This window comes from Aplidium turbinatum, chromosome 9 (assembly GCF_918807975.1).
Source record: "Aplidium turbinatum chromosome 9, kaAplTurb1.1, whole genome shotgun sequence".
Lineage (NCBI taxonomy): Eukaryota > Metazoa > Chordata > Ascidiacea > Aplousobranchia > Polyclinidae > Aplidium > Aplidium turbinatum.
The window spans coordinates 13,372,803-13,397,542 of NC_137480.1; the positions used below are offsets into that span (position 1 = coordinate 13,372,803).

At 36.4% G+C, this 24,740-nt stretch overlaps 1 protein-coding gene across 2 annotated transcripts in view; it reads right to left on the reverse strand.

Moving 5' to 3' along the window:
* LOC145777146 (rap guanine nucleotide exchange factor 6-like) overlaps positions 1-24,740 on the reverse strand; it is a 46,633-nt gene extending 21,893 nt beyond the window's left edge. For both annotated transcript variants that reach the window (XM_082588450.1, XM_082588449.1), the window contains exons 1-5: positions 24,634-24,740; positions 23,807-23,934; positions 23,133-23,216; positions 1,897-1,972; positions 52-186 (exon numbers count right to left, since the gene is read on the reverse strand). In XM_082588450.1, the coding sequence (XP_082444576.1) occupies positions 52-186; positions 1,897-1,972; positions 23,133-23,216; positions 23,807-23,934; positions 24,634-24,705 (495 nt within the window). In that variant the 5' untranslated portion in view covers positions 24,706-24,740. The remainder of the gene's footprint in view (positions 1-51; positions 187-1,896; positions 1,973-23,132; positions 23,217-23,806; positions 23,935-24,633) is intronic.

Sequence of the window (24,740 nt, forward strand, 5' to 3'; positions counted from 1 at the left end):
GAACGTACACGATGAAGTCTCAAACACCACGACAAGCCACTAATCACAAACCTCAGATGACGAAGAGTTAGCCTCAAGTACACTATCAAGTGTGCTTTGAGAGCTCGAGTTGGTGGTGCTGTGACGAAGAGCGTGAGGGCGAGTGGTGATGCTACCGGTGTACAGCGGCATGTCTGGGTAGTCAATCTGCGGAAAACAGCAAGTAAATTAGACTCTTGTTTCGATAAAATTTCGAAGAGCTTTCCATTCAAAATTATGAGAAAAAGGGCTGGAGCAGTGGAGCTGCAAGCGCTTAAGAGGTTGCAATCTTGCTGCTTTTTGCAGCCTGATCTTGGTACAGCCATTTTCTTGTAGGCTTTGAATCAATGAATTCTTTTGCAAAAAAATGAAAAGATCTCTCATACATTTTTACTCTTTAGCTAAAAACAGTAAAAATGATACGAAAGCTAACTTCTATGGTAAATACCATTCTGTAAAGAGAACGGAACTTTTTAGCAAAGCTAAAAGCCATGAAACTGAGAAAATGAAATATAGATCAGTGACCTTCTGTAATAGCAAAAGAGATTCAACTGAAAAAAAATCGAGTAACAAAATAAAACTCAAGTACATTCCGCAACAGAAAATTTAGTTGCAACGAATCGCAGTAAACGTTCAAACAATCACAGCAAATGATACATCAATCGTAATTAGATTGTATCCATGAAAATTCCCAGACAAATCTCTTTCCTGGCCAGTGTTTGAACCTTGAAAGCTGAAGGTGTGCTGAAGAAAACGACGAAAAACAAAGGCCGGGAGCCGGAGCTTCAAATCAAACCAGGCATTTTTAATGGGAACCGAAACTTTTAACAGCATTTGTTTCTTAGCTTGAGCTACAAACACGTAGCCCTTGTCCATAACAGTGCACTGCAGGTGCCTTACATCACTAATGTTAAAATTGTGGTGTGCATAGCAAATGACATTTCATTTGACTTTTTTTTATAAAAAAAAAAATCAAAAAAAGGATAACTTTTTTGACAAGGTTCAGTCATGTTTGTCAATGTGGGGCTGTGGGCAACCGTTAACTTAAAGAGCTAATGTGTATTATTAAACCCCTTTTGTAGAATGTGGTGATGCACTGGATCTAAAAGTGTAATTGAAACGATTTCAGTGGTAACATTAAGTACTGTAGTCACTAGTCAGCGTAGTGTAAAAAAATTCAGTAATTGGTAATTGTCATTAAGTCCATTGACATTCAACGAGATTCAAATTTCTCAAACTAGAAAAAGACGCGACAAGGTAGTGAGGTAGGGTGAAGGCCAAAACGACAAAGACTTGTTAGCCTGTTATCAAAATCAATAGAACTGCTATATACTAGCGACACTAATCACGCGCTGTGAGATTGAAAAAGATAAATATAGAAGACACACGATAACCCTTCAATCCTAATCTAAATAACCCATCTGACGATAAAGGACTTTGAGTGGCACGAAATTGCAGATGCATTCCTCCTTAATCACCTCGTAGAGATTAGTGCAGACACTGTGACGTATTGTTTCATCCTGTGCGAGGCTCGCTACCGCAGCAATGCATGCGACTTGATAGTTTTTTAATGAGAAGTAAAAACTAGCTTACGTCACCGAATCGTGATCTACATAATCGTGTTCTGGCAACAAAAATGTAAATATGAGCCTGTTCTGATATCACAATTAATCATTCAAATACATCTCTTTTTAAAGTTCAAAACAGAGACAACTTTATGCAAACAAGACTTAAAGTAGAACAATGAATAGGTGGCAGTGGCACAGAAAGCAACGCCAAATCGCAGTCGTGATCGTAACCACGTTAAAAACACTTAAGTTGCATCTAGGCTTTGTCAGTCAATAAACGAAGTAGTATAAAAATACTGCAAATACTCACAGCAATCATTTCCGAAGCTTCCAAGACCACACATTGACAACCTCTACGTTTTGTACCAGGGATTTGCTTACCAAAACTGTAAATAGAGATAATAATGTTAAACTTTGATATGTCAAAATGATTTCAGCAGCAGCTCAAACATAGTTGACTAATAAGTAAAACAAAAACAAAGAAAAGGGGTTGCACAACAAAAAAAGTAGGCATATGAAAATGAATGTTCAAGCGGTAAAAACAAAATTAACCAAGGAGTCTTACAAGTCAATTTTGCCTTGCTGCAAGTGACACCAGAACTTCACAAGGCAAAGATCAATGAAAATGGTTTAATTCAGCTAATTTGTACCCTTGCGTCTGTCAGCGCAAGCACGAAATACCATACTGTGTGGAAGCACCATGTTGGGTAGACAACCAGTTTCACAGAAAGGTTAATTATTTCTTGAAATTCAACATACAATTTTAAAAACGTTTGTGATCATAAAAGTAATGCCTGATATTTTCGAAAGGAACTTATAAATGCAATGCCAAAAACGTTTGAAAAGCTCTGACTCAAATGACCAGAGTTAAATTTTCAATTTGTAAATGGTCATTTGAAAAAAAGTCACCTAAAAACGTTTAGGGTATATGCAGTATAGTACAATTACTGGTTCTGAGCCAACGTTGTCTCCCTATGAATCCCTGATTGTCTCACTTCACAAAACGTGTTTTATTGCATTTAATATTTCACGTTGGGCTGATGAGACAAGGCAGAATATTAGTCACTGCGATAACTAGACAACTCAATTGATTAGCAAGTGTTCCACTAACATACGTGATCAAGCTTTTATTAGGCGTGTTCAAACTGTTCATGATACCAACAATTTAATGTGCATTGATCAACACGCATAAATATGAGCATCCCTAAACAATCCAACAAAAGCCTCAACGTTACAAAAACCTCAGCAAAGATTATGTTTTTCAGAAGCATTAAATGGGGCTTTCCCTCACAACTGATGGTAATAGCAATCAAGCCAGTAAATCAGTCTTTTTTATGTTGATACAACGCCTGCAGACGTTGAATCAATGAAAAAAATCTAATTGGTAAGCTGAGAAGTTTTTCTGATCAAGAAAATGCGCTGGTAACAACATCTTCCGTGATGAAAGTCTGTTGGCATATTGATTGAACGCCTAATGACTTTTAATCTGCCCAAAATCATAGCATTGACACAAAGGACAAGTCATCACTAGAAGCTGCTTTGTTTAACCGTAACGAGTGGTTCATTCTGTGAAAAATGAAATCATCGAAAACCGTTTGAACATTAGTCCGCTGAGCATCAGACTATACACATCAGTGCGATCGATATGTCCACAACCATCCAGTCTTAACTTTTCAAACAAGTGGCAAGTGGTGTTGGTATAACCCACCAATACAAAGTTACAACAAAACCAACATTGCGTTACGAATGCGAATACCGTCAGCTTTCAATAAATCGCATTAATAATATGGAAGTAGCTCTGACAAATTGTACAACTATACTACTGGAGGTTGTAATTAACCACGGTTGCTGTAAAATTCAGGTCAAAAAGTGTCACAGCAATCGCCCTCACCTGACAAAAACTTACATTTTCTGTCGTAAAATTAACAACTGATATTGGTCGAAAATAACCAGTAGGCTACCTTGTAGCAACTGTCACCATTTCGCTGTTTCGGGCGACTCAGTTTACTGATAAACTTCCAAACATGGAACACCAGTGTCTTCAAAGCGCTTTCGGACAGTCAGTGCAGTTCTAAATCTCCCTTTCTCTTTGGTATCTTTTGAGAAAGCAACTGACCTCCAAAAACTTCAATACTATAGCAGAATCAATGACAAAATAATTTGATGACATCTTGTCAACATAAACATAAAAGTCGTGCATGGTTTTCAAGCAATCTACACACCTTAGTTGTTCCGCGTCGCTAACGGAATAAGACCTTCTTTTACCAAACTTAGCAAATTCAGAAAATGATGAGGGCAGCATGTCGCTTCAAGTCATTGAAAAATCAGATTTAAATGAAATAACTTCATGCCAGCAGCATAACAATAGTCCGTTGACGCTTTTCTGAGGTGGCTGCCTTATCGAGATCAGTACAAAACCTTTCCTGTGCATAGATATTATATTATTTCTCACTTTCAAAATGTCAAATACTGTGGTTTATCTATGATGATGAAAGTAATATTTACTTTGCTGAACGACGAAAAATTGAATACACTACAACTACCGCTAACCTCAGCTATCTACTTTCCTAATCCGCCTCAGTCATAGCTTTTGATGGCAGAAAACAATGATTTTCAAAGTGGTTCATATTCCGCACCGACCCAGCACATATTGAGATTTTTCAAGCTATGTGATGCATGAAACGTGTGACGTCTCAGCCTTTTTCAAATTTTCTCTCGAATTGGTATCAAAGAGTCAATTAATAAAACCAGTCATGATGCTTTCTTGATAACTGTGTAAACATTACAAGAATTAGTGAACATATAAACATGTAGATAGGCTACGGACCATACAGCAGTGTTGATTGATCAGGTCCTAACTCCAATTGCTTCCGACAAAAGTCTTAGGAACAGATGACAGTTTTGTTTGATACTTTAGAAAACAAAAGTCCAGACGGAAAATCTCAAGTTTTCTGACAACTTCCATTTTTAAACAAATACAAAACAAAAAGCATTCTTGCATTATTTATTATAAAACTTCATGGTACAACGTTAAAGAAACACAGGAAACCCATTGTAACTACCTTTGCGAGACTCATCTCCACTTTGGTTTGACAACAGCAAGAACAAAGGTGCATGAACACTGCTAACTATCACAGTAAATATGAGATATTTGTACTCAGTCAGATCCCAAATATATCAGAATTTTTGACATTCAAACCAGCTTTTTCTATTAGTAATTTTTTTTAATACTAAAGTTTTTTTACATTTGATTTGTTGCTTGTTTTCAAATTTGGTAATGGTACTAGCTACTAATATTAGGGGCCAGGGGGTAATCGGCCTTTATTTTTCAAATCCAACTTTAGCCCTGGTTTTAGAATACAAGAGGAAATTTCGACCCATGCCCCCTCCTTATTTACAGTCCCAAACTAGGCTATTTCCATCGTGAAAAAAAGGTTGCTTAGGCTAAGCCTATTATAAATATTGCCATCGTCAGGGACTTTAATCTGGAGTAGATTTTTACAAGTAGCCTATGCGCACAAAAATTATGCTGTATAAGCCTACAGGAATATTCAATATTCATGCACTATACAAAAGAGCAAAAAGCCTGTGAAATTTTCGAAATGGATTTTCAGTGGATATGGTTATACTTATTTTATTTGTTAGTTTGGCCGGCTCAATACAAAATTCGAAAATAAAACTTCGTGAATGAAGTTTTCAATCTTCTTTTGAATTTACCAATGATCCAAATGGCTGGGTACTGCGATCAATACTAATCAAAGAAGCAAAGAGTAGGCTACCGCAATAAATTTATAAATAAAAGTGTATTACAAAGCTTTCGCCACACAAGTGTAGCTTTGTCGGTGACTACATATCTATTTTATCAAGTTTAAAGTTTCACTTTTATAAGAATGATAGGTGTACTTAAAAAGTCATACTTGTGCAGCAAAAACTGTACAAAACTAATGGATCAATTTAATGGTAGCCTATTCTCTATTTCTTCAATACATAATACCTGTATTTTCGGTGCGCTTTTGCGTATACGCGTAGTCATGCGCACAAATAGAAATGATCACTTTTCCATGTTTTACGATAAACCAAGACCAGAAAAACTGTTTGCGACCGTCTTGTTACATTATTAACGGGTTTTGGTACAGTATCAAATAATATTTGAACTTTAAATGCCATTAACAAAAAGTGACATCAATGCAATACCAGGCAATTTTACGCGAAAAGTAATTTTCACTTCAGAGTAGGGGGAGAGGTTTTTTGACGAAAATTTAAAAAATAATTTTCTAGAGGAAGAGGTCTTAGATTTAGAATGTACTGTAGTATCATAAAATCAGGGCTAAAGTTGATATCATAAATTAACTCCCCCTCCCCTACTGATATGTACACCACTAACAACTAGCATATTCGTTTCATCAGTCTGATAACACAATGCGATTTGTGCGAGACATTTTTCATTTCTGTCAAATAGAGTCACCCACTCAACGATAACTTCCGCTTTACTCCTCAATCGCTGGAGATGCGAATTATTCTGATGCAACAATAGCTATAAAGGCTGTCTTAAGGTAAAACACAATTATGAAGGAACTGCCTGAAGAGTGAACAATATTCACAAACTCAATTAAAGACACTAAAAATCTTCGCCCATTATGTTGCAAGTCTATAGCGTTATTAAGTGGCTGACGAGATTCTAAACACAAGAAATAGTTGAGTAAAACTCTCAGTTACTACCAGCAACGCCTGGGGGCATTGTAAACATTTCTAATGGCAGCGACTGAATGAAGAATCTAGGGCAAAACATTACTCTTTTTTTTTTCACTGTAAATGGACGTGACCTTCAAAATGATACAGTCAGTGGATACGAAATTCAATACCAAACTTTTGTGCATGACAAGTGAAACGAATCTGAACGCAACTTTGTACAGCATGAGAGTAAATTCAATGATTAAACATTATTTGACGTTTGAAAACAATCATTCTATGAAAATCGACAAAAACTTGTCTTTAGCAAACTAAATTCTTCTGGTTTAGATGATAACATCATTCTATCGTCTACCCAGACAGCGAAATCCATTAATTTTACATAGATTCAATGTCTGCAGACGCTGAATCTATGTAACAATGACGGATTTTTCTGTCTGGGTTGTGGGTAGCAACTTTATAATCAGTCCCTTTACGATTTGCAGGCCAGTTCAACCATTAGCGACTACGCGCTACTATCAGGAACACGCGTAAGCACCTTCACACGCACTATAAGCGGCTTAGCTGGACAATGCAATAGCAGATGGTGTTTTCCATCAAATTCCTGTCCACAGAGAAGGCGTTTGCAAAATAATGATTCTTGATAGCGTAGCTAGTGACCCACTGATAAAAAATGGCCGCAACATTACATACAAGAATCTAGTCTTTTTTGAAGTTTTTAAAGATGAGCGCAATTGTGTTAGGTTAATCATTACAAGCTCTCTCCATTTGCGCGTGAATATCAATGTCACCAAACCAGGCCATGCACCAAACAGATTACAGACATAGAATAAAGTTGTACTGAGCTTCGTTTGTAGGAGTGAAATTTTACAACCTACTTTCAACATAATTATGTTCCTTCTCGTGGTGAGGGTCAGACTTTCAAGGAAACTTTATTGTATTACTTTTCATTTGCCAAATATTACACGACTCAAAGTATCACAAGGAACAATGAATGGTCTCGTTTTATACAACTGCCGATCGCTTATGGTGCTCACTTTCAACGAAAAAAACGTGACTCGATAAGCTAAAGTGACCGGAGATGAGCTCACAAACTAAAGTGAATTGCATTATTTGGCATGCTTCTTCAGAAAAAAAAAAAAAGATTTCCAGAATTTTCACCAACAAGGGTCGCATACAACAGTTTGTCAAGATCAGCCTCTGCGGAACAGTCAACGGGTAAAATTGAACATGGATTCTCCAACCAGCAACGATTTGAAAATCTAACAAAAAAGCAGCATTAAACCAAAATCTCATCCCTTTGATGTAAGTAAACCGGATGATGACAAAAGCACCACTAAACGCTCTACTTAAACTAGTCAGTAGTCATACAATAAAAAGCAGAAGTCCTGCTGAGAGTACTGTAGTTGCAAATCCCCGCTTACTTCAAAAACAGAGACTAAAGACGTCTCAGAAAGTTTAATGAAATTGAAAGGCATTCAGAATAAAACACATCATCGTGGATATTCAACTGATGAAAGGGTCGTGTTTCCCGCCAAATTTTTAAGTCAGGGGTAGGCAAACACAGGGCCTAGAGATAGGCTGCTGTGTTAGGGCTAAAAGACGAAAGTATAAGGATATGTTCAAGAGAGTTGTGTTAATTAACGTATAATTGGCGTTTGTTGTTTCAGATTTTGCTTATTAATCTTTCTGCTCATTTTTGCGATCAGACTGTGAAAATAACGCAACCTGGCTTGAGCAACATTTGGATATAATTTTGTATAACGCATCCTTCTCTTGGCAAGTGATTAAACATCCCGTACTCAGTGGCTCCGAGAGAGAGGGGGGAAGTCGGGCTACTTTCCCCCCTAGCATAACATTGTAAAGGAAAATCGAGTAGTTTTTCGTTTTATCACTTTTGAGGGGGGCCCATTTTTATTACTAAAATAAAAATTTATCAACTTCACTCTACTAACCTATTTATGCAGCGATTAAGAACTGTGCAATGTTTTTCGGCCCCAGAGGAGGCTCACACGACGACGATGAATGGACAATAAGCTGATGAATTTAATGAAGTTAAAGGAAGATGTAGGCTAATCAAAGTTACAGAAAACTGGAAAGTAGGCTACTCTCAAGCGTTGTTATAGGAACTATGAATTAAAAAAAGATTTTATTTTTCTGGGGACGAAACGCTCCAACAACTCCGCTTCACCAGCTCAATCTTACAAACGAAATTTATTCTACTGTAGGCTACACTATGTTGCAAAGGATTCGCTAGCTGTTGGTAGTTTATTCACAAATGTATCAACAAACTCAAAGATATCAATAAGTTTGAAGTCCAATGGAAATATCCTTGTACCGTATTTATCCGTGTATAAGTCGCACCCCAAAATTTGGCTCAAATATTGGTACAAAATTTTTTTTAGCAAATTTTATTGAAAAACAACAATCAAAATTTTAAAAGCCTTCAAACTCAAACTCTGCCTTTTTCTCATTGCAATCAAGCGTGCCGCACACGCACATGTTCGCGTTAAAATTCACATGCATGCTGTGCAGTGATCATGTTAATGCGATGCTCGCAATCCTCGCACGCAAAAAAACAACGCTTAATAGCAGCGCTAACGCGCGATCTGTAGCATTCGTTTGTCAGAAGATCAGAACCTTGTGTATAAGTCGCACCCCAACCTTTTTGGGCAAGATTTGGTGCAAAATTTTGCGACTTATAAACGGATAAATACGGTATGTCTGATGTGTAGTTGCAGGCATGTCGAACAAATTTAAACAAGTTGTACAACAATGACATTTTGGATGAGTTGGTAGGCTACTTTTGAAAGAAAGCTACCCAGCAAAATTGAGCTGCAAACCGGAACGCATCACCCCATGATATCTACTCAAGGAAATCATTGATTGCAACTTTCGAAACACTTTTCCAAATATTTTTGTTGCTCTGAAAATTTGTTACGTAAACCTGTATCTCCAACGGGTGCGAGTTGAAAACGTGGTTTTAGCACACAGAAACTTGTAGGAATTGTTTACGCTCCATTACGAGTCAAAACTGAGTGAACACTGAACAGTTTATGCATGTTGTGCATCAAATTAGACCTTGCAAAATCTTTATTATTTGATTCTGTGATCCGTAAATGCATTGCAAAAGGTTCGGAATATATTGACTGCTTTGTTGAGCTATTTTCATTGCCCGCATTGTGTGTTTACAATTCTTCCTCTATCTACTGTAGGTTATACGAAAGTTACCACCTATAACAATTTCTATTCACAACATGACTGAAACCAACGCAGACGCAGTGACGCAGACTTGTCAAAGGAGGAGACGTTATCACCGACCCAAAAGCGGCTCTTCCAGGAATCCACACAACACACAGAAAAGAATTCATCAGAAAACACGCCCACACTGCCCAGTGCCCAAACACCAGAGAGTTTGCACAATCTACTGCATTCTTTGGATATGGTGCATTTTTTTGGAAGTGTCTTTATTTGGGGCCAGAGAATCGTTTTGACACGGGGCCTAAATTCTCCTCCCAACGGCCGTGGCCAAAGGCACCATGTATGAGATGTGCACATGATGCACATCATATAACTTCACTGCAATTCTTTCAAGAGAAAAAATTGAGCAACAATGGCAATTTTGCTGCAAGTGTAGTCGAGTGATTTTGTTGATTTTCATATTGAAAGCAGTTTTTTCATATAAATAACTTATATAGGCTACGCTGTTTAAAATCGAAACTTTAAAGGAATTCAATTTCACGATGAGGAAAGTGGCCAAGTTCGGCTTAAGACACATGATGCAAGGCATGATACAAATTCGTTACTTGCATTTTTGCTGAAAAATGTTTTTTGGGGCCCACTTTTAGTATTGTTTCCCGACCAGTCATGATTTCTCTCGGAGGCCCTACCCGTACTTCCATAAATCCATGCAAGTTTCTTCACAATTTCTTTGATGCTATAATTGCTATAACCATTCTTCTAGGCTTGATAAATTACTGCAGCCATTGCAGAAGATAAAGCATGTTTGCCTCTAATGGCATTAGGTCATTAAACCTTGATTTTCAAATGACAAGGGTTTCATAATACTGGTACTGTTCTATTCAAATTACGGCTACTTCACTCACCTACTGATGAAACTCCCAAGACACAATTTTGCACGGTCTGCCGTTTCAAAGAAAATATGATAGACAAAACCGTACACATACACGACAGAAATAAGTTCAAGATTAAAAATCCCACTATTTTTGCACAGTTTGTAACATTAAATTTTGTGTCATGTGACATTCAATTCACGTGTGACATATACAGACTATCAAGCTCTGTAAAACCAAAATCTTAAAGCCTTTTTCCAGTCAGAAAAATAGCTTGTTAGAAGCAGGCAACACATTGGGACCGAGAGTTGTTACAGAACAACATTACATAATTTTGTTATCTATGTATCCAGCAAGCAAACTGTTTCAAAAAAATTTAACACCTAGCAAAGTTCTATTCCAGTCATAGCAATTATACAATCAATATCAGTAAAAACCTTAGCTGAAGACCTTTTGGTTATAATACAATGCTTCCATTTGCTACAATCTCTCATAGTTTCAGCTTGCTGAAGAAACCAAGAAATACTCCAAAATAATATTTTTGCATTGAAGTTCCTGAATAATGCTTTTCTTTCATATGTATCTTGCTTGCACTTGCACATGCACGGGTAGGCCTAGTTACTGATAATGACAACAGCAGCAATCACATTTGCTCCACAAACACCTTTTTTTCAATTTTACGTCCATTGATTTTAAGTGATTTCACTAAGTACAAAACTACTTGTTTAACGAGAACGCACTTAATAAAACTGTGATTAAACGTCATTTTGTAATCAAACATGTGAGATCAAGGCAAATTAAAGCTGCTATAAAATTTACAGATATCAATTGACGTACAGTATAGGATGTTGAATTGACGTACATTAGCATTGCTGGAAGGTGGTTTAAGTTATTGTTCTGCACAACTGCGACGAGTCCCTGAATAAGCCACAATGTGGTTATCTCATGAATCGGCGGTATGTGGTAATTCCAAATTTCGCAAGTAACGCATATTTTATCATTTTCCTATGACATCATCAATTCATCATGACCGTAAATAAGTCGACAAAAACAATCTTCCTTTCTCTCAACGAGCTACGTAGCCAGTATCAAATCTCCATAAGCGATTTTTTTTCAGGAGTGTTGACTAAGTGGACAAAATAACGTTGTCCAAAAAGCCAACCCCGACAGCAAATCAGTTGTTTTTTTAGATTAACGTATCAATGTAAAAAAACAACTGATTTGCTGTCTGGAAAGCGATCGTGTATGAGAGAATTAGACCGTATAATGTATATACTGTGCAATATGATAGATTATTCGCTACCTTATCAATAGATTGAGTCTGTGCTGGCACTGTGATCACTGACTTGTCGCCAACACAAAACAACCAGAAACAACTTTTACGACTACTTTTACCTGTCATCCGGTATGACCAAGCATTCCTTGCTTACGGTTTTAGTCAGACAAAAGTACCTTGAAAGTGAAACTTGTTTAAGAACATACAAATAAAACCTTACAAACGGTAATTCTGCTTCTTGAACAGCATGTTTTATCGTTTATGTTCATTTACTTTGTTCTTTTGCTTGCACTCTGAATGCTACGGGCTTAAACGACACAAAAATTTTGTGGCTAATGCTTGAAAACTTTTAAAATACTTCATAATACCACCATAAAATGGGATTTAATTCAGCCACAAACTGGATTAAAACTATGAAAAATATAAAAGACCACACTGCTCTAAGTCGATAAACTGCTTAAAGTTTAAAAAAATGTAAGCTTGCCATACTTAACTAAAACCACCTACCTCACACTAAGATCATGAACATAGGAGTCAAGAGCTCATCTACTGTTGTAATAGTTTCTACTCTATAGTATCGCGTTAAAAAAGAGAGAATGATGCCAGAAAGTGAAAAGCAATTTCCTCTTTGTAGGAGAAGTGCAACGTGCGTGACTCATTGACTGACTACCTCCACGGTTCTCACACTCTCACAGGACCTTGGGCAAATTACGATCGGTAGCTATTCGGAAGTTGTAAACTTTCCGCGAACTCGGAAAACATGTGCTGCTGTTGCAAGTGAGGACTCCGTGAAAGTAGACACAAACCCTAGTTGGAGTTCATCAGCTTGTGATAGTCGCTTGATAAGTCAGCTTGTGATAGACCAAGTCCAAAAAAAATTAAAAAGTCACAAATACACTGCAACCATCGGTTCATCTTTTTATCTGTGCACCACTCTTGGCAGTGCATAAAAATACAATCCGCTGTTAATTTAAAGCAGTTCTCAACATGCCATTGAGAGCGAAATGCCGTTTTTGCGAATGGAATTGAGGCTGGCGTAGTGACAATGACGATATTAGCATTGTACGTATTCGTGTATGGCAGCCAGTAGCAAAATAATCCATGGCAATAGAATACACAGGTATTTGAAAGTGCGATTTTAAGCAGACCTCGTCAGTATCGTACCACCACCATGCTATGCCGCAATGGGTCGCGACATAGTCTCGACAACCAGTAAAGTCGTGATTTAAATCAGTCAACTGTTTCAACTCCAAGCGGGTCATTTGCCTGGGGTAGGAGTTTAGCGCCAGAAATTTTTAACAGATTAATATAAGAACAGAGTTGAGTGTTTACGTAAGTAGTGAAATGCATTAATTCAAAATAGTATCATATGTTCCACAATTACAAGTGTAGTTACCTTACGACAAAGATGTGGTAACCGTATTTGTTGTGATGTTACAATACCAAGGCCTGATGTTCGTCGTACAAGTCCCGGACTTCAGTCAGATATAAATACCAATTAATTTCTTTCCATTCAGGTATTTTGCAAATCGAACACAACAAACTTGAAATGTGCTATAAAGAATATGTACCACAATTCTGCATATGTGCGCAATTGTACAAAGTACAGTTCACACTGCACAAATGCGGCAAAACCAATGAACAGAAACAGCGGAAAACTTGAATCTATATTTGAACAAAAGTGTTTTAACAATCACCAGTATTCCAAATTTGAGCTTGATAGTTTTCATCATATACGGAAGTTGATTCCAATAGTAGTCTGTTGACAGCTCCTCAGGGCTGCGCTTCGCTTGCCCAATTTACCACCTACTTTTGAAATGTGGTTGCGAAATCTAGCCGCTAACTCACTCATTTCTTATTAAAAAAGTGATTGTCCAAACAAATGTAGCTATTACTTAAAAAAAAATATTGTGTAGTAAGACCAGTGTTGTCACTTAATGCAGGAAGTGCTACGATGGTCACAAAAGTTTGGGCTGCTTTTGGACTAGCTGTTTGGCTAAATTGGACTGGTAACTTTCTGAGAATCTAGCAGCGTAATGTGCCCGAAGCAGCGCACAATGCATCGGTGCACACGAATTGCCGGTATAATTGAGACATTGGAAAAAAAATGAACAATCGATATGCCATTGAATATTAAACCGATGTAAAAATAATGGTGCTTCTTTCTGGCTATAAATAAAGTTGGTTTGTCAGTTGTTCAAGCGACAATACACCTTATCGCACCATTGTCACAGCGAGTTCCAAATCGTCGCTAAAACTGCTCAATCAGCAAACGAACCCGATGACCTTTGGTAAGAGGGTGGTCTATTTTTCATTGATTCAACATGTAAAACTGAAAGATTTGAATTCTAAACAACACCGATTTTGCAAGCTGGGATCTTTTCATAGGTCGAGCAGTGTGTCAATGTAGAATGAAACTTACTCAAAAGCGCAGGCGACTTGGGGTGTTTTACTTTAATACTGTATAACTTTTAAAGCATTGAATTGAAATTTAAGGAGACGTTGTTACCTTTCTAGCTGAAGTGATTGGTCCTTAGTGAACGAGTCATAGCTGCAGCAACCAAAAGTTACTTCATCAAAGGAGAGTTGACATTGTCACGGTGAAGTCAAGGCTCGAGCGAACCGCTTTTGCTAACTTGGATGTCACAAAAAAAAAACCTCAGTAAAAAAGGCTTACCTACACTTTCAATCCATTAGTTATCAGTGATCATCACTGCAACTGCAAGATGTATGTATATTATTGTAACACAAATATCACTCAGACAAATGTAATGCGATTGGCAATGTAAACCTTACAATAATATGACAGCAGGGCCTGGATGTAACAACGTGCTTTAGTGGTTAAGACGCAAGAAGACAAATTGTTAATTGAAATGCAGAAAAGAAAACCAAATGATTACAATTAGGCAAAATCGATGTAGCCTATGTTAAAGCAGTTCTGGATAAAGCAATTATCGAAGCTAGAGGCTGACAAATGACACCAACAAATATAGCTAAAATCAGAAAAGGAAAATCCTCTTTTCACTTTGAGAAAAGGTCACAAGCCCATACATACAATCCACAATATGAATCAATAACATCCCAGACAGCAAATCAACTGTTTTTACATTGATTCAACGTCTGCAGACGGTTGATTTGCTGTCTGGGATGTGATTAACCTCAGCTGCATCAATAACGTAGCATATGGTCAGAAACTACTCCTGAAATAAAGCTTTTGTGATGAGGTCAAATGCATGCTATGCAGTCAACAACGAACTATCTTACAACGCATTGCTTTTAATGAAGCAATTCAACAAGATGTGCAGGAGAAACCCTGTGATTGAAAGCATATTTTCAACAAGCGGATTGAATTTTTTTTTTTTTAATGATTAATAACAAAAATAAAACATCACCGCATCACCGTTATGCATATATTTCGGAAAACAAAACAGAAAAAATGGCTCTATTTTTAAAATCCGAAACTGAGTTTGAAGAGTAAATGGGTTCCTTTCATGGTTGTAATATAGTAAGCCATGGTTCCTTTCTATGCCTATCACAAGTGAAACGTTAATCAGCAAATATATTGGGTAAATTCGATCACTGGCTAAGAGTTATTTAAAAATTAGTTCAGCACACCTTGTAGAAATTCGAAAAACGTACCAAAAGATAATTACGGTAAGTTTCTTTCCTGAAAGATACTTTCAACACAATCACCATGAAAACAGAAGCTATGACTATGAAAGCTTGTATTAGTGAAAAATCTTAACTTATATTTTTACAAACACCTGGTGAATGATTTTCTTCAATTCTTAGCATCACAATGGATACCTTAAATGCGACACCGGCTATTTCGAAAGACTTTCAAAGCAGTAGCACGCAATGGAAAAGCGGTTTTTTTTCAATAACAATGAGTGACAGGTGCGATGAAAACAGAATAGAAAATACCTTTACAAAAAACTTTTAGTAATTTGGTTGGGATCTTCACTAAAATGTAAGATTCAACATTTCAACCCTAGAGCGAAGGTGTAAGGTAATATGGCTAAATATGTTTTATTTATGAAATCAAACGTTTGAAAGAGGTCAGACGTTGAATCGATGTCAAAAGAATGGACTTTGATAGCTGAAAAATATCGCGTACATGCAACTATGCATAATAAATATCGATGTAATTCGTCACTTGTGACCAACACACAATTGTCCTGGCGCTGCAAGAGACAAAATTTGGTTTGGGTTTTTTCTATTAGCCCGTGCCTCTAGTGTCTCCTAGCGGCAGAATATAGAATCGTCAAAAACTATTTTTTACTTGCCGACATGGCAAATGGCTTGATAAACCGAAAGATTGGTAGTTGAGTGCCGATTTTAATACGAGCACAACAAAAAACTTTGTTCTAATTGGACCACTGCACAGCTGATGTTAAAGTACGTACGTTACAAAATCAAACTACACGCGTGTTGACTTCCAGGGTTCTCAATCATAACAAGCAAAAAAGTTAAAAGCGGTTTCTTATGAACCTGAGCTTGTTACACGTGAAACTACATAAACTATAAAATTTTTGAAAAGATGAAGTCACTGCAAAAAATATTCTGATACTCATACAAAAAAATAATTAAAGATGGGATATCAAAACGAACAACAGTCATATTATCAAATTGTGACATGTACAGACGTTTCATCAACGTGTTGTATAGCTCATAAGTTGGGAAGTTAAATTTAATTGTATGAGAAAATGCACGACCGACAGGACAAACGTCGCGTCACTGAACGAGCTGAAACGCTTGTCCCGGTTTATTTACACTCAAGTAATCGTGATACTGCTTCCGTTGTTAAACCGTTCAGCAATGTGGTGTCTACAAAACTAATGTACAAGCCAGCAGAGGCACCTACATAGACTGCGTGTGAAGCGCTAGTTGAAACAAATTGGTAGCTAAAGGCATGATGGAACAAGCTGAGAGCTGCCAAAAGCAGACACTTCACAGTTTACACTTTGGCATTGTAGTGTGCGGCGTTGTGTCAGAAAAATAGGTTTCGTGATTTTGTCGTGTTCAAACCAAATGTTTTCTTTATATGGTTTCAAAATGACATGGAAAAACTTAAAAATTTCCTTTATTTATCATAACTTTGAACTTTTGACTTATCATATCTTATTAACCACGAAGAAGAACCACATTGCACACAAACAAAAAATTACATTCAACGAATGCAAACCTAATTTTAGAGCAGATTGGAATTGGGGCTCCTGGCCCTTTTCCCAGGGGGCCAAAAACCTAAAACCCTAATTTTTTTCATCTTTTAATAAGTCTAAAGGTAAATCAAGCAAAAAATCACTTTTAACACACAAAAATCACGAAAGTACATACCGCCCCCTACTATTGCTTCCACAGAAACTAAGCTTGAACTACTTCCATTTGTAGTTAGAAGTTTTCGCCATTTGTGGTAGAAAAGTTAAACGATTTAAAACCTTACTTACAACACATCACTGACTTTATTACTTGATTGATAAGGTATGTGCACCATTTCCATAGCTTGAGTAAAGGGGTGAAAGTACAATGCAGTTATGATTAGAAATTACAAATATGAGAAATCCATTGATACAGTATTTGAATTCATAATCAAAATAATAAAAGCAGTACAAATAACTCGAACGTTTTCGGAAGCTGTAAATCCCAGGCTGTTCTGATGATTATATTGTAGGACCTACAGGTCTTAGAATAAAGTACTAACAGTAAACTGTAGAGTTGGCTAGAAAGTTTGTTTCGCTTTTTAAGCATTTTGAGCATTATAACTTTTGTAGGTTAACTGAATAACCAGACTGCACATTGAAGTGGTACTGCCACGAGAAATTTTTTCATGAGGGGGGTTTGATGCCCCCTAACCTATACTCTAGAGTGGGTTAAACCACAATGGAATATGAATAGATTCTAAAACCTGAATTCCAAAATAATATCTAATTTTCATAATACGTCACCAGTATCGGAATGGTCCGTTTCGGTGAGTCCGATCTCTTAACGGGGGATTTTATCGATTTTTTTTAATTATCGGGTACCGTAGCCTAATTATCATTGCCGTTTTAGGGTTAGAGGTTAGGGTTAGAGGTTAGGAACACACCGAATTGGACTCACCGAATAGTAGCAGACCCCACCAGTATACCATACTCAGTCACCATATTTATAAAAATGCAATAAATTTCAACTTCTTGAAGACAGCTAGCTAACTGAACACACGCATCAAGAAATACGCATCGATTAAAAGCAACAGTGTGGAAAACAAGTACAAGAAAGCAAACCCTCTCCCGAAACTATAAACTGTTTTCATCTTCAGTGCTATTTAATAGCTCTGAAAATAAAAACACTTTAAGTTTCGAAACAGTTGCTGAACATGAGTTTGGTATCTACATTTTAGGCTTCTTATCTTTTCTATTAGAATTAGATTAACCAACGGTTCCTGTCATTTTGCTCCTAAACAAACGATTAGTGTTTTAAAAGAAGCAGTTTCATATATGATACTACGCTATATTAATTTTCTATCATGCAATGCAGTATGCACTTATTGAACGTGACTGGTTTGAAAACGACCCGTAAAGAGTTGGAGCTTTGAAATCTATCTCTGACGATGTTCAGAAAATAAGAATTGCTGTGGTTACAGTTAAACGTGTATATTTATTGTTTGGGTTGCTTTCAAGGCATTGCAAAAAAGTGTTTCTCGTTGAAATTGCAAGCAGCAATCGTTAGACTAACAGCAATAAACTTCCTTTAGTTAATTTCGTCACTGGCTATCACGGGACAGGATCAATTCCAGCTACAGCATTACAAACTGCCTAAAATAAAACTCACATGTCGTTGGGAAAGTGGTTACATCACGATTATAAAGATCAAACAGACAGCAGGCGAGACACACTACTGCAGAATACTTCCGTCCCAGTATGCTTGCATTGCACATAACGTCTTGCAGAGACACTTTTAGTAAAGCTAACTGTATGGAATAGACTATAAAACACCGTAACAAGCTTTCAAACATGCAGCCTGTAACTCAAGGGTTCTACCCAGCTAGGAGAGGTTGCTTTGTTACATTGCTTTAACATCCAAAGACGTTGAAAACGGCAACTTTGCTTACTGAGGACTCGCTTTCTTGTAAACCGTTTTTCTTTTCATTTAATCCTTGCCTCATTTCTAAAAGTAGTTTTGGCCGACTAGAGAAGCAAATTTATTCACATCAAAATCTGTGTACTAATTATTATCAGCTTACCTTTTTCGCTTTGGTAATATTACCCACTCGGTGGAATAATTTTTGTCCTCACGAGAATGCATTTACCTCGCCTAACTTTAGCTTTTAACTTTTAGTGAACATGCACAGCAGAAAATTTGAAAATTTTTAACAGTGCAACAACACATTCAAGGTACAAAAATTTAAATTCAATACTGATACAAATGAAAACTCTGTACAGTACTGTATTTAGCAACCAAATAAACCACTAGAGCATAGTCAACCCCGCATCCAAGGCTTTGACCTTTCGAACATAAAGCAACCTGAATTAATTCATAAACAAATGTAGAAAACTAATAAACTATAAAACATAATATGCAGAAAAAAACAAACGTGAAACTTACAGTTTGAATGTCAAAGTTTCTTATTGTTGGCTTTTGTTTTCAGTGTTATCCAAACTTTTGATATCAAAAAATATATTTTTATTTTTGCTGCAATGTGACAAGTTATTTACAAACGATGACATACAAACAAACCATTCCGGAAAATTAACATGGCTGTAATGCACAATAACGTTCAAAGCAAACATCTTTCGATGATCAACAGTGCTAGCGTATTCTACTTTTGGAAAAGGATAGTTGTAGTTCAGGGGTTTATGAGCAAAATTTGAAAACTTTAAACATAACTGCTACCTTTAATTTTGTTCCACTAGCCGTCTCAAACGCGTCCCTGCCTGCTTGCAATAAACTAGTTATAGTTAGGCAATATAACTGCCCAATCACCATATGAACCCGTGCCATTTCCACTGCGCCGTTTTCGTAATTTCCTATAAACGACGTTTGCCCGATAAGGTTGCATTTAGTTCGTTGAATGATTTATTTATTACCTTTAATGACACGGCACAGGGGACAAGAGTGCGTTGCTGCAACCTTTTTATTTCTTTGATCACTGGCGTCCGTGCGCACAATTAGTATTGAAAAACTCTTTTTGAGGTCGACATTCAATTCTAATAATACACGTTTTCCTATAAGTGGCATGGTTGATACTGGTTTATATAAACAAACTCTGATACTAATTCCTACAAAAACTAAAGTTTCGTACAAGTAAGCCTACAGCAGTACAACACACAGCCGTTATACATTCCCTTTGCAAATGAAACGATAAACAAGCATTCTATAGCCTATCGCGCTGATTTGAAACGGAGATTCAAATAAGTGCTGACATTACCATTGAACCACTGCAGATATTACTATCACTTGCTACTGCACTTCTTCCAAGGTGCCAGAACAAATCCTGAAGAAACCACCTCAGTGTTTAACCACCACTGTAGTATTCAAAGTAAAATCAGTGAAGTAACGAGTTAATGTGTTCGAGGCTTCCAGCCTATTAGAATTGATATAAATTGCTTAGCTTTCACGAGATATAACTTTATGTTGGTGATATTCATGCGAGGTATCGCTTGTGGGAATTGTTCTAATGGCTGAACTTCCGTTAAATCGCAAGCTCATGTAATATGACAGCCCTCGTAATCACACGTAGAATCAATGTAAAAGAGAAAGGAGCCTACATAAGCTCATGATGGAATTGATGGATTTGTGAAATACAAAGCGAGGACAAAGACTTTCACCTTCCCAAACAGCAAATTAGTCGTTTTTTACATTGATTCAACGTCTGCAGACGTTGAATCAATGTAAAAAAACGGCTGATTTGCTGTCTGAGCCTTTTCGTTCAAGGCAAGTTAATCATCGTTGGATGTATATCAAAACCTGATCAAAACATTAACAAAAAATGCCCACGAGAATAGGTTTAGTTTGTACGTCGTTGAACCATTGTTGGGTGGCCGCATGAAGGAGCACAAAGTTGCAAATTTGTTATAAAACATCTGTTTATGAGATGGCGATCACAAAACCCTCCATGACGGATGATTTTCAGCAAAAACATAATAAAAACAATCACAAGAATGAGTTACGTTGGCACTTCAACAAACTGAGATGTGATAATATAAATGTACGTAGCCGAAACGTTTAGCCATTTACGTTGTGTAATGCAACATCGACTTACTTTAAGTGGGCAGCAAAAGCCATCATTGAAAGAACGGATAAAATGCCCACCTTTTACACCTACGAATAAATGCTGCAATACCAGAACACGACTATTTCCGCTGTAGCGTGTAGCCTTTCAGGGTTAGTTTAAAAAGCAAAACATATTTTTTCTTTTAATTGACGGAGGGCACAGGAAATGCCGCCTTTCTTGGAGAAATGACGTAATAGACGGTATCGCAACTAAATGTCGATACGTGGCATTCAGATTTTTACGTGCTGTCGAAAATTTACGTAATACGCTAATTACAGCAAACTATTAATAAGCCCTTTAAATAACCGATGTCTCATAACAGAGAGTCAGATCTTCTTTAAGTTGAATGCAGATTGCAGTATCTCATCACAAGGAAAGCTTACGTTACAGTATTTTCCTGTCTCGTAAAACTTAAATTGATACAAATCTGGTGACAAGACTGGAAAGTTCGTTAAACCTTGCGTATAGGATGTGATTGACTCAACGACAATACTGCGCGCCTAGACACGGCTAAGCTTTTACAGTATACAGTAACATAGCACATTACGTTATCACAACAGACATCCAATCTGCAAGTAGAGAGTGCTCGCAGTAATACAAAATCACGCACAAAACTGCGAAGCCAAGTTTAGACATTACAATGCGCATACCTAAGGCTAAAATTGTTTGAACAAAACCACTTGTGCTTACAATAAGATAAACACTTTTACAACGCAAATTGTTTTGGTACAACCTGTTTAGTTTTCAACAACAATAAGTTATTTACTATAAATATCTGTCAAAGTTGTGTAAACTGGAAAGTAGAAACACAATACAACTACAGATCGAGCCATAGCGCTGTTAATTCAAAGTTTCTTCTAACTTGAAATTAAAACATATATACAAATACAATACACACCTGATTACACGCAAGCAAGAAAAAGATTAGAGATTTTAGTCAGATAGGTAATGATACCCAAATTAACACTTAAATAAACAAAGGAAAGGCTGTTGAATGAAATCGAAAATGCCTTTTAAAGAAACTTCATTAAAGTGACGCTCAGACCTACGTCATCGCATTTCAATGAGCAAGTATTCTGAAGCACTGGCACTCATTTCGTTAAAACACGAAGGACCATTTTAAGGTAAACCTGCGTCACTTAAATTACAACACGAAGCAACTACGCAAACTTCATTTGTTGAGGCATGTTTGTCGGTTTGACACTGGACAGATATGAACGGCAACAAGAAAAGTGTATATAAGAACACTATTTTAACACAAAACGTAATGGGTTTGATTTCTTCTCAAATAAACTTATCCTTGTCAAACCAAACATAACAGTCGCAAGTTTTTGTTTCAATAGTCGCACACAGAACAATACAAGATGCCTTCAAACAATTATAATATATAATAAAAAGTGAAAATATGCATTTGCCTTGTTTGACTCTGCAGTCTGCACTGTTTGAACCTAACAAAAAGAGAACTGTGAGACAAAAAAGTAAAAACAATTTGTAATAAATAAAAAAGTCTATTTTGTCAATTCTAATGCAATCAGAATTTTCATTAATTGTTGATAGTAGATAGATTAGCTTCCATTTAAAATGGTTCTCTCAATCTCATTCGATAAACTTGTATTGTAGTGTATTGACTTTTCTGAGTTTAATTGATAAATAAGAAACTATTTTTTAAATAAAAAACAAATCACACAGATGCAAGTGCAGTACGATATATATATAATAAAGAAAACACAAATGCATGCATTTCGTTTCAAGTCGAACCAATTCAAGACCAAGTGCAAACAAGTCATACAAAGTGTTTTCAATGTGGGACTGTGGGTAATAATAGTTTTTTTACCTTGAAAAACACTTATTTTTCTAGAAAGTCAGGAAGAAGCGTAATTACAGCCGAATATGATCCCTTAGAGAAATAGTGCTCTATCATCATGTTTCTTGTGTTGTGAAATAAAAAAAGATTGAAGCTGCCCCATTGAATGTTGGCGTTTAAACACTTAAAAACATTAAACAGGCCTATCATTGTTGAAGGCATGGAAGCTAACAGTAACACTAACTCCTTGAAGCCAGGCTTGTAAATGAGTTGACTTCTAGTGTATAACTAAGCTACAAAGGTAAAAACTATAACTTAACGTTAACAACTTCCTTTGGTTTCCATTTAGCTTTGTCAAGTATATTGCATGACTAACAAGTTTTTTTGCCTGCCAGTTCTTGACGATGAATTGTCAAACAAGCATTCTTAAGCTTCCCACGAAACGACTTACCAGTTGTATGGTAAGAACATCGAACCTTGGATGAATACCGATCCAGACATAAGAATGTACCAGCATCGACATAGATCATCTTTCCTAAATGCAAAACAAATCTGGTACAAACTAAGCTGAACTACCACAAGATGAATGAGGCGATAATCTGCTATTATTCCAACGTTTTGTCAATCAACGCGACTGACTTCTTCACGGGGCTAGACCAGGTAGTGACTACCTGTCTAGCATGGCAAAAACACAGGACCATGTTGCTATAAACCAACCAAACATGCAAAATGAAATTCAACTTCCAAACAAAAATTATTGCGCACAAATTTTGAAACTAGAAAAAAGAGTGTAATGTCATCAATATATAAACAAGAAACTTAAATAACGGCAGAGCGGTGTAAGAGTGAACCTTATGAGTCATGAAAAATAAAATTGTATATATATATACCCACCACTGCACAATTTTCAATTAGCATAAAATCAATTTAAATACATCAGACAAGCACTTCCAATTGTTTTTTTTTATAAATAGTATATATTATATATATACCCTATGTTAAAACATAGGGTATCCCACTATCCGTATTAAGTCCACCACCAAAACTACTATTGAGGCATTGAGGCAATAAAACTTACGATTTACAAATACTATAATATAAAAGTAAATGTTGTGGTTCATGTACCTGTACATAATTTCATTAGCTTGATATGATTCATATCGTACTATATGACAAAGCTCACGCAATCGAGGCTCTTGCACATCCGAAAGAGCCTCCAAATTGTATAATCTTGAATAGATGACATCTAGTTCCTACAAAAACGATGTTTGAAAATAGCTTGTTATTGCCAAGTTAGTTAGCCTACCAAAATTATTGTTTTTGTTGTATCCAGTCTTACACTTGGTAGTTGAAGATTTACGTTAAGTGAACACTGAGCAGGAAAAGAAAAAAAAATGCTTGTTTCAAATTACCATGAAATGCTTATTTCCTAAATGTTTCAGTTGTCATGAAAGTTTGTTTCTTTAAAAATATTAATTTAGTCAAAATGTAATAAAGCAGTGCCGGTGGATACCATTTCCAAACTTTTTTTGCATACGATTGTTAAACCTCATACAATTGCTAAGAACCAATCACAAAAAAAAAATATTGTTAGAAAAGAATTCTGCTTATCAAGGGATTTCATAATTCTAAAATAAAGATATATACTTTTTTTCATTTTTAATGTGACAACATAAAAAATAAAGTGTTAATACCATTAAAAAGCTGCTCAATGTCAGTGACACATAAGCTAGATAAGCATGGCTGCAGAAAAGTTTTCATGTTTTAACTGCTTCAAATAAAGTAAGTTACAACTAAGAAAATAAAATCAGTGATGTTACAATATCACAAAAATTGAAACGTAACACCTATGTTTGAGACAAATGGCTGTAATAATGCTTACAAATACTGTATATTGACACAACAAACAGCCCTTTCTTACAACAAACTTTTCATATCAATAGAAAACTTACCCTTTCATTTCTTTTCTCTCCTGAAGTTCGTAGAGCAAACAAAAATTCAGCATCCAAGCCACGAAGTGCCATCTCATAACAGTCCACAAAACCTTCTACAACATGAT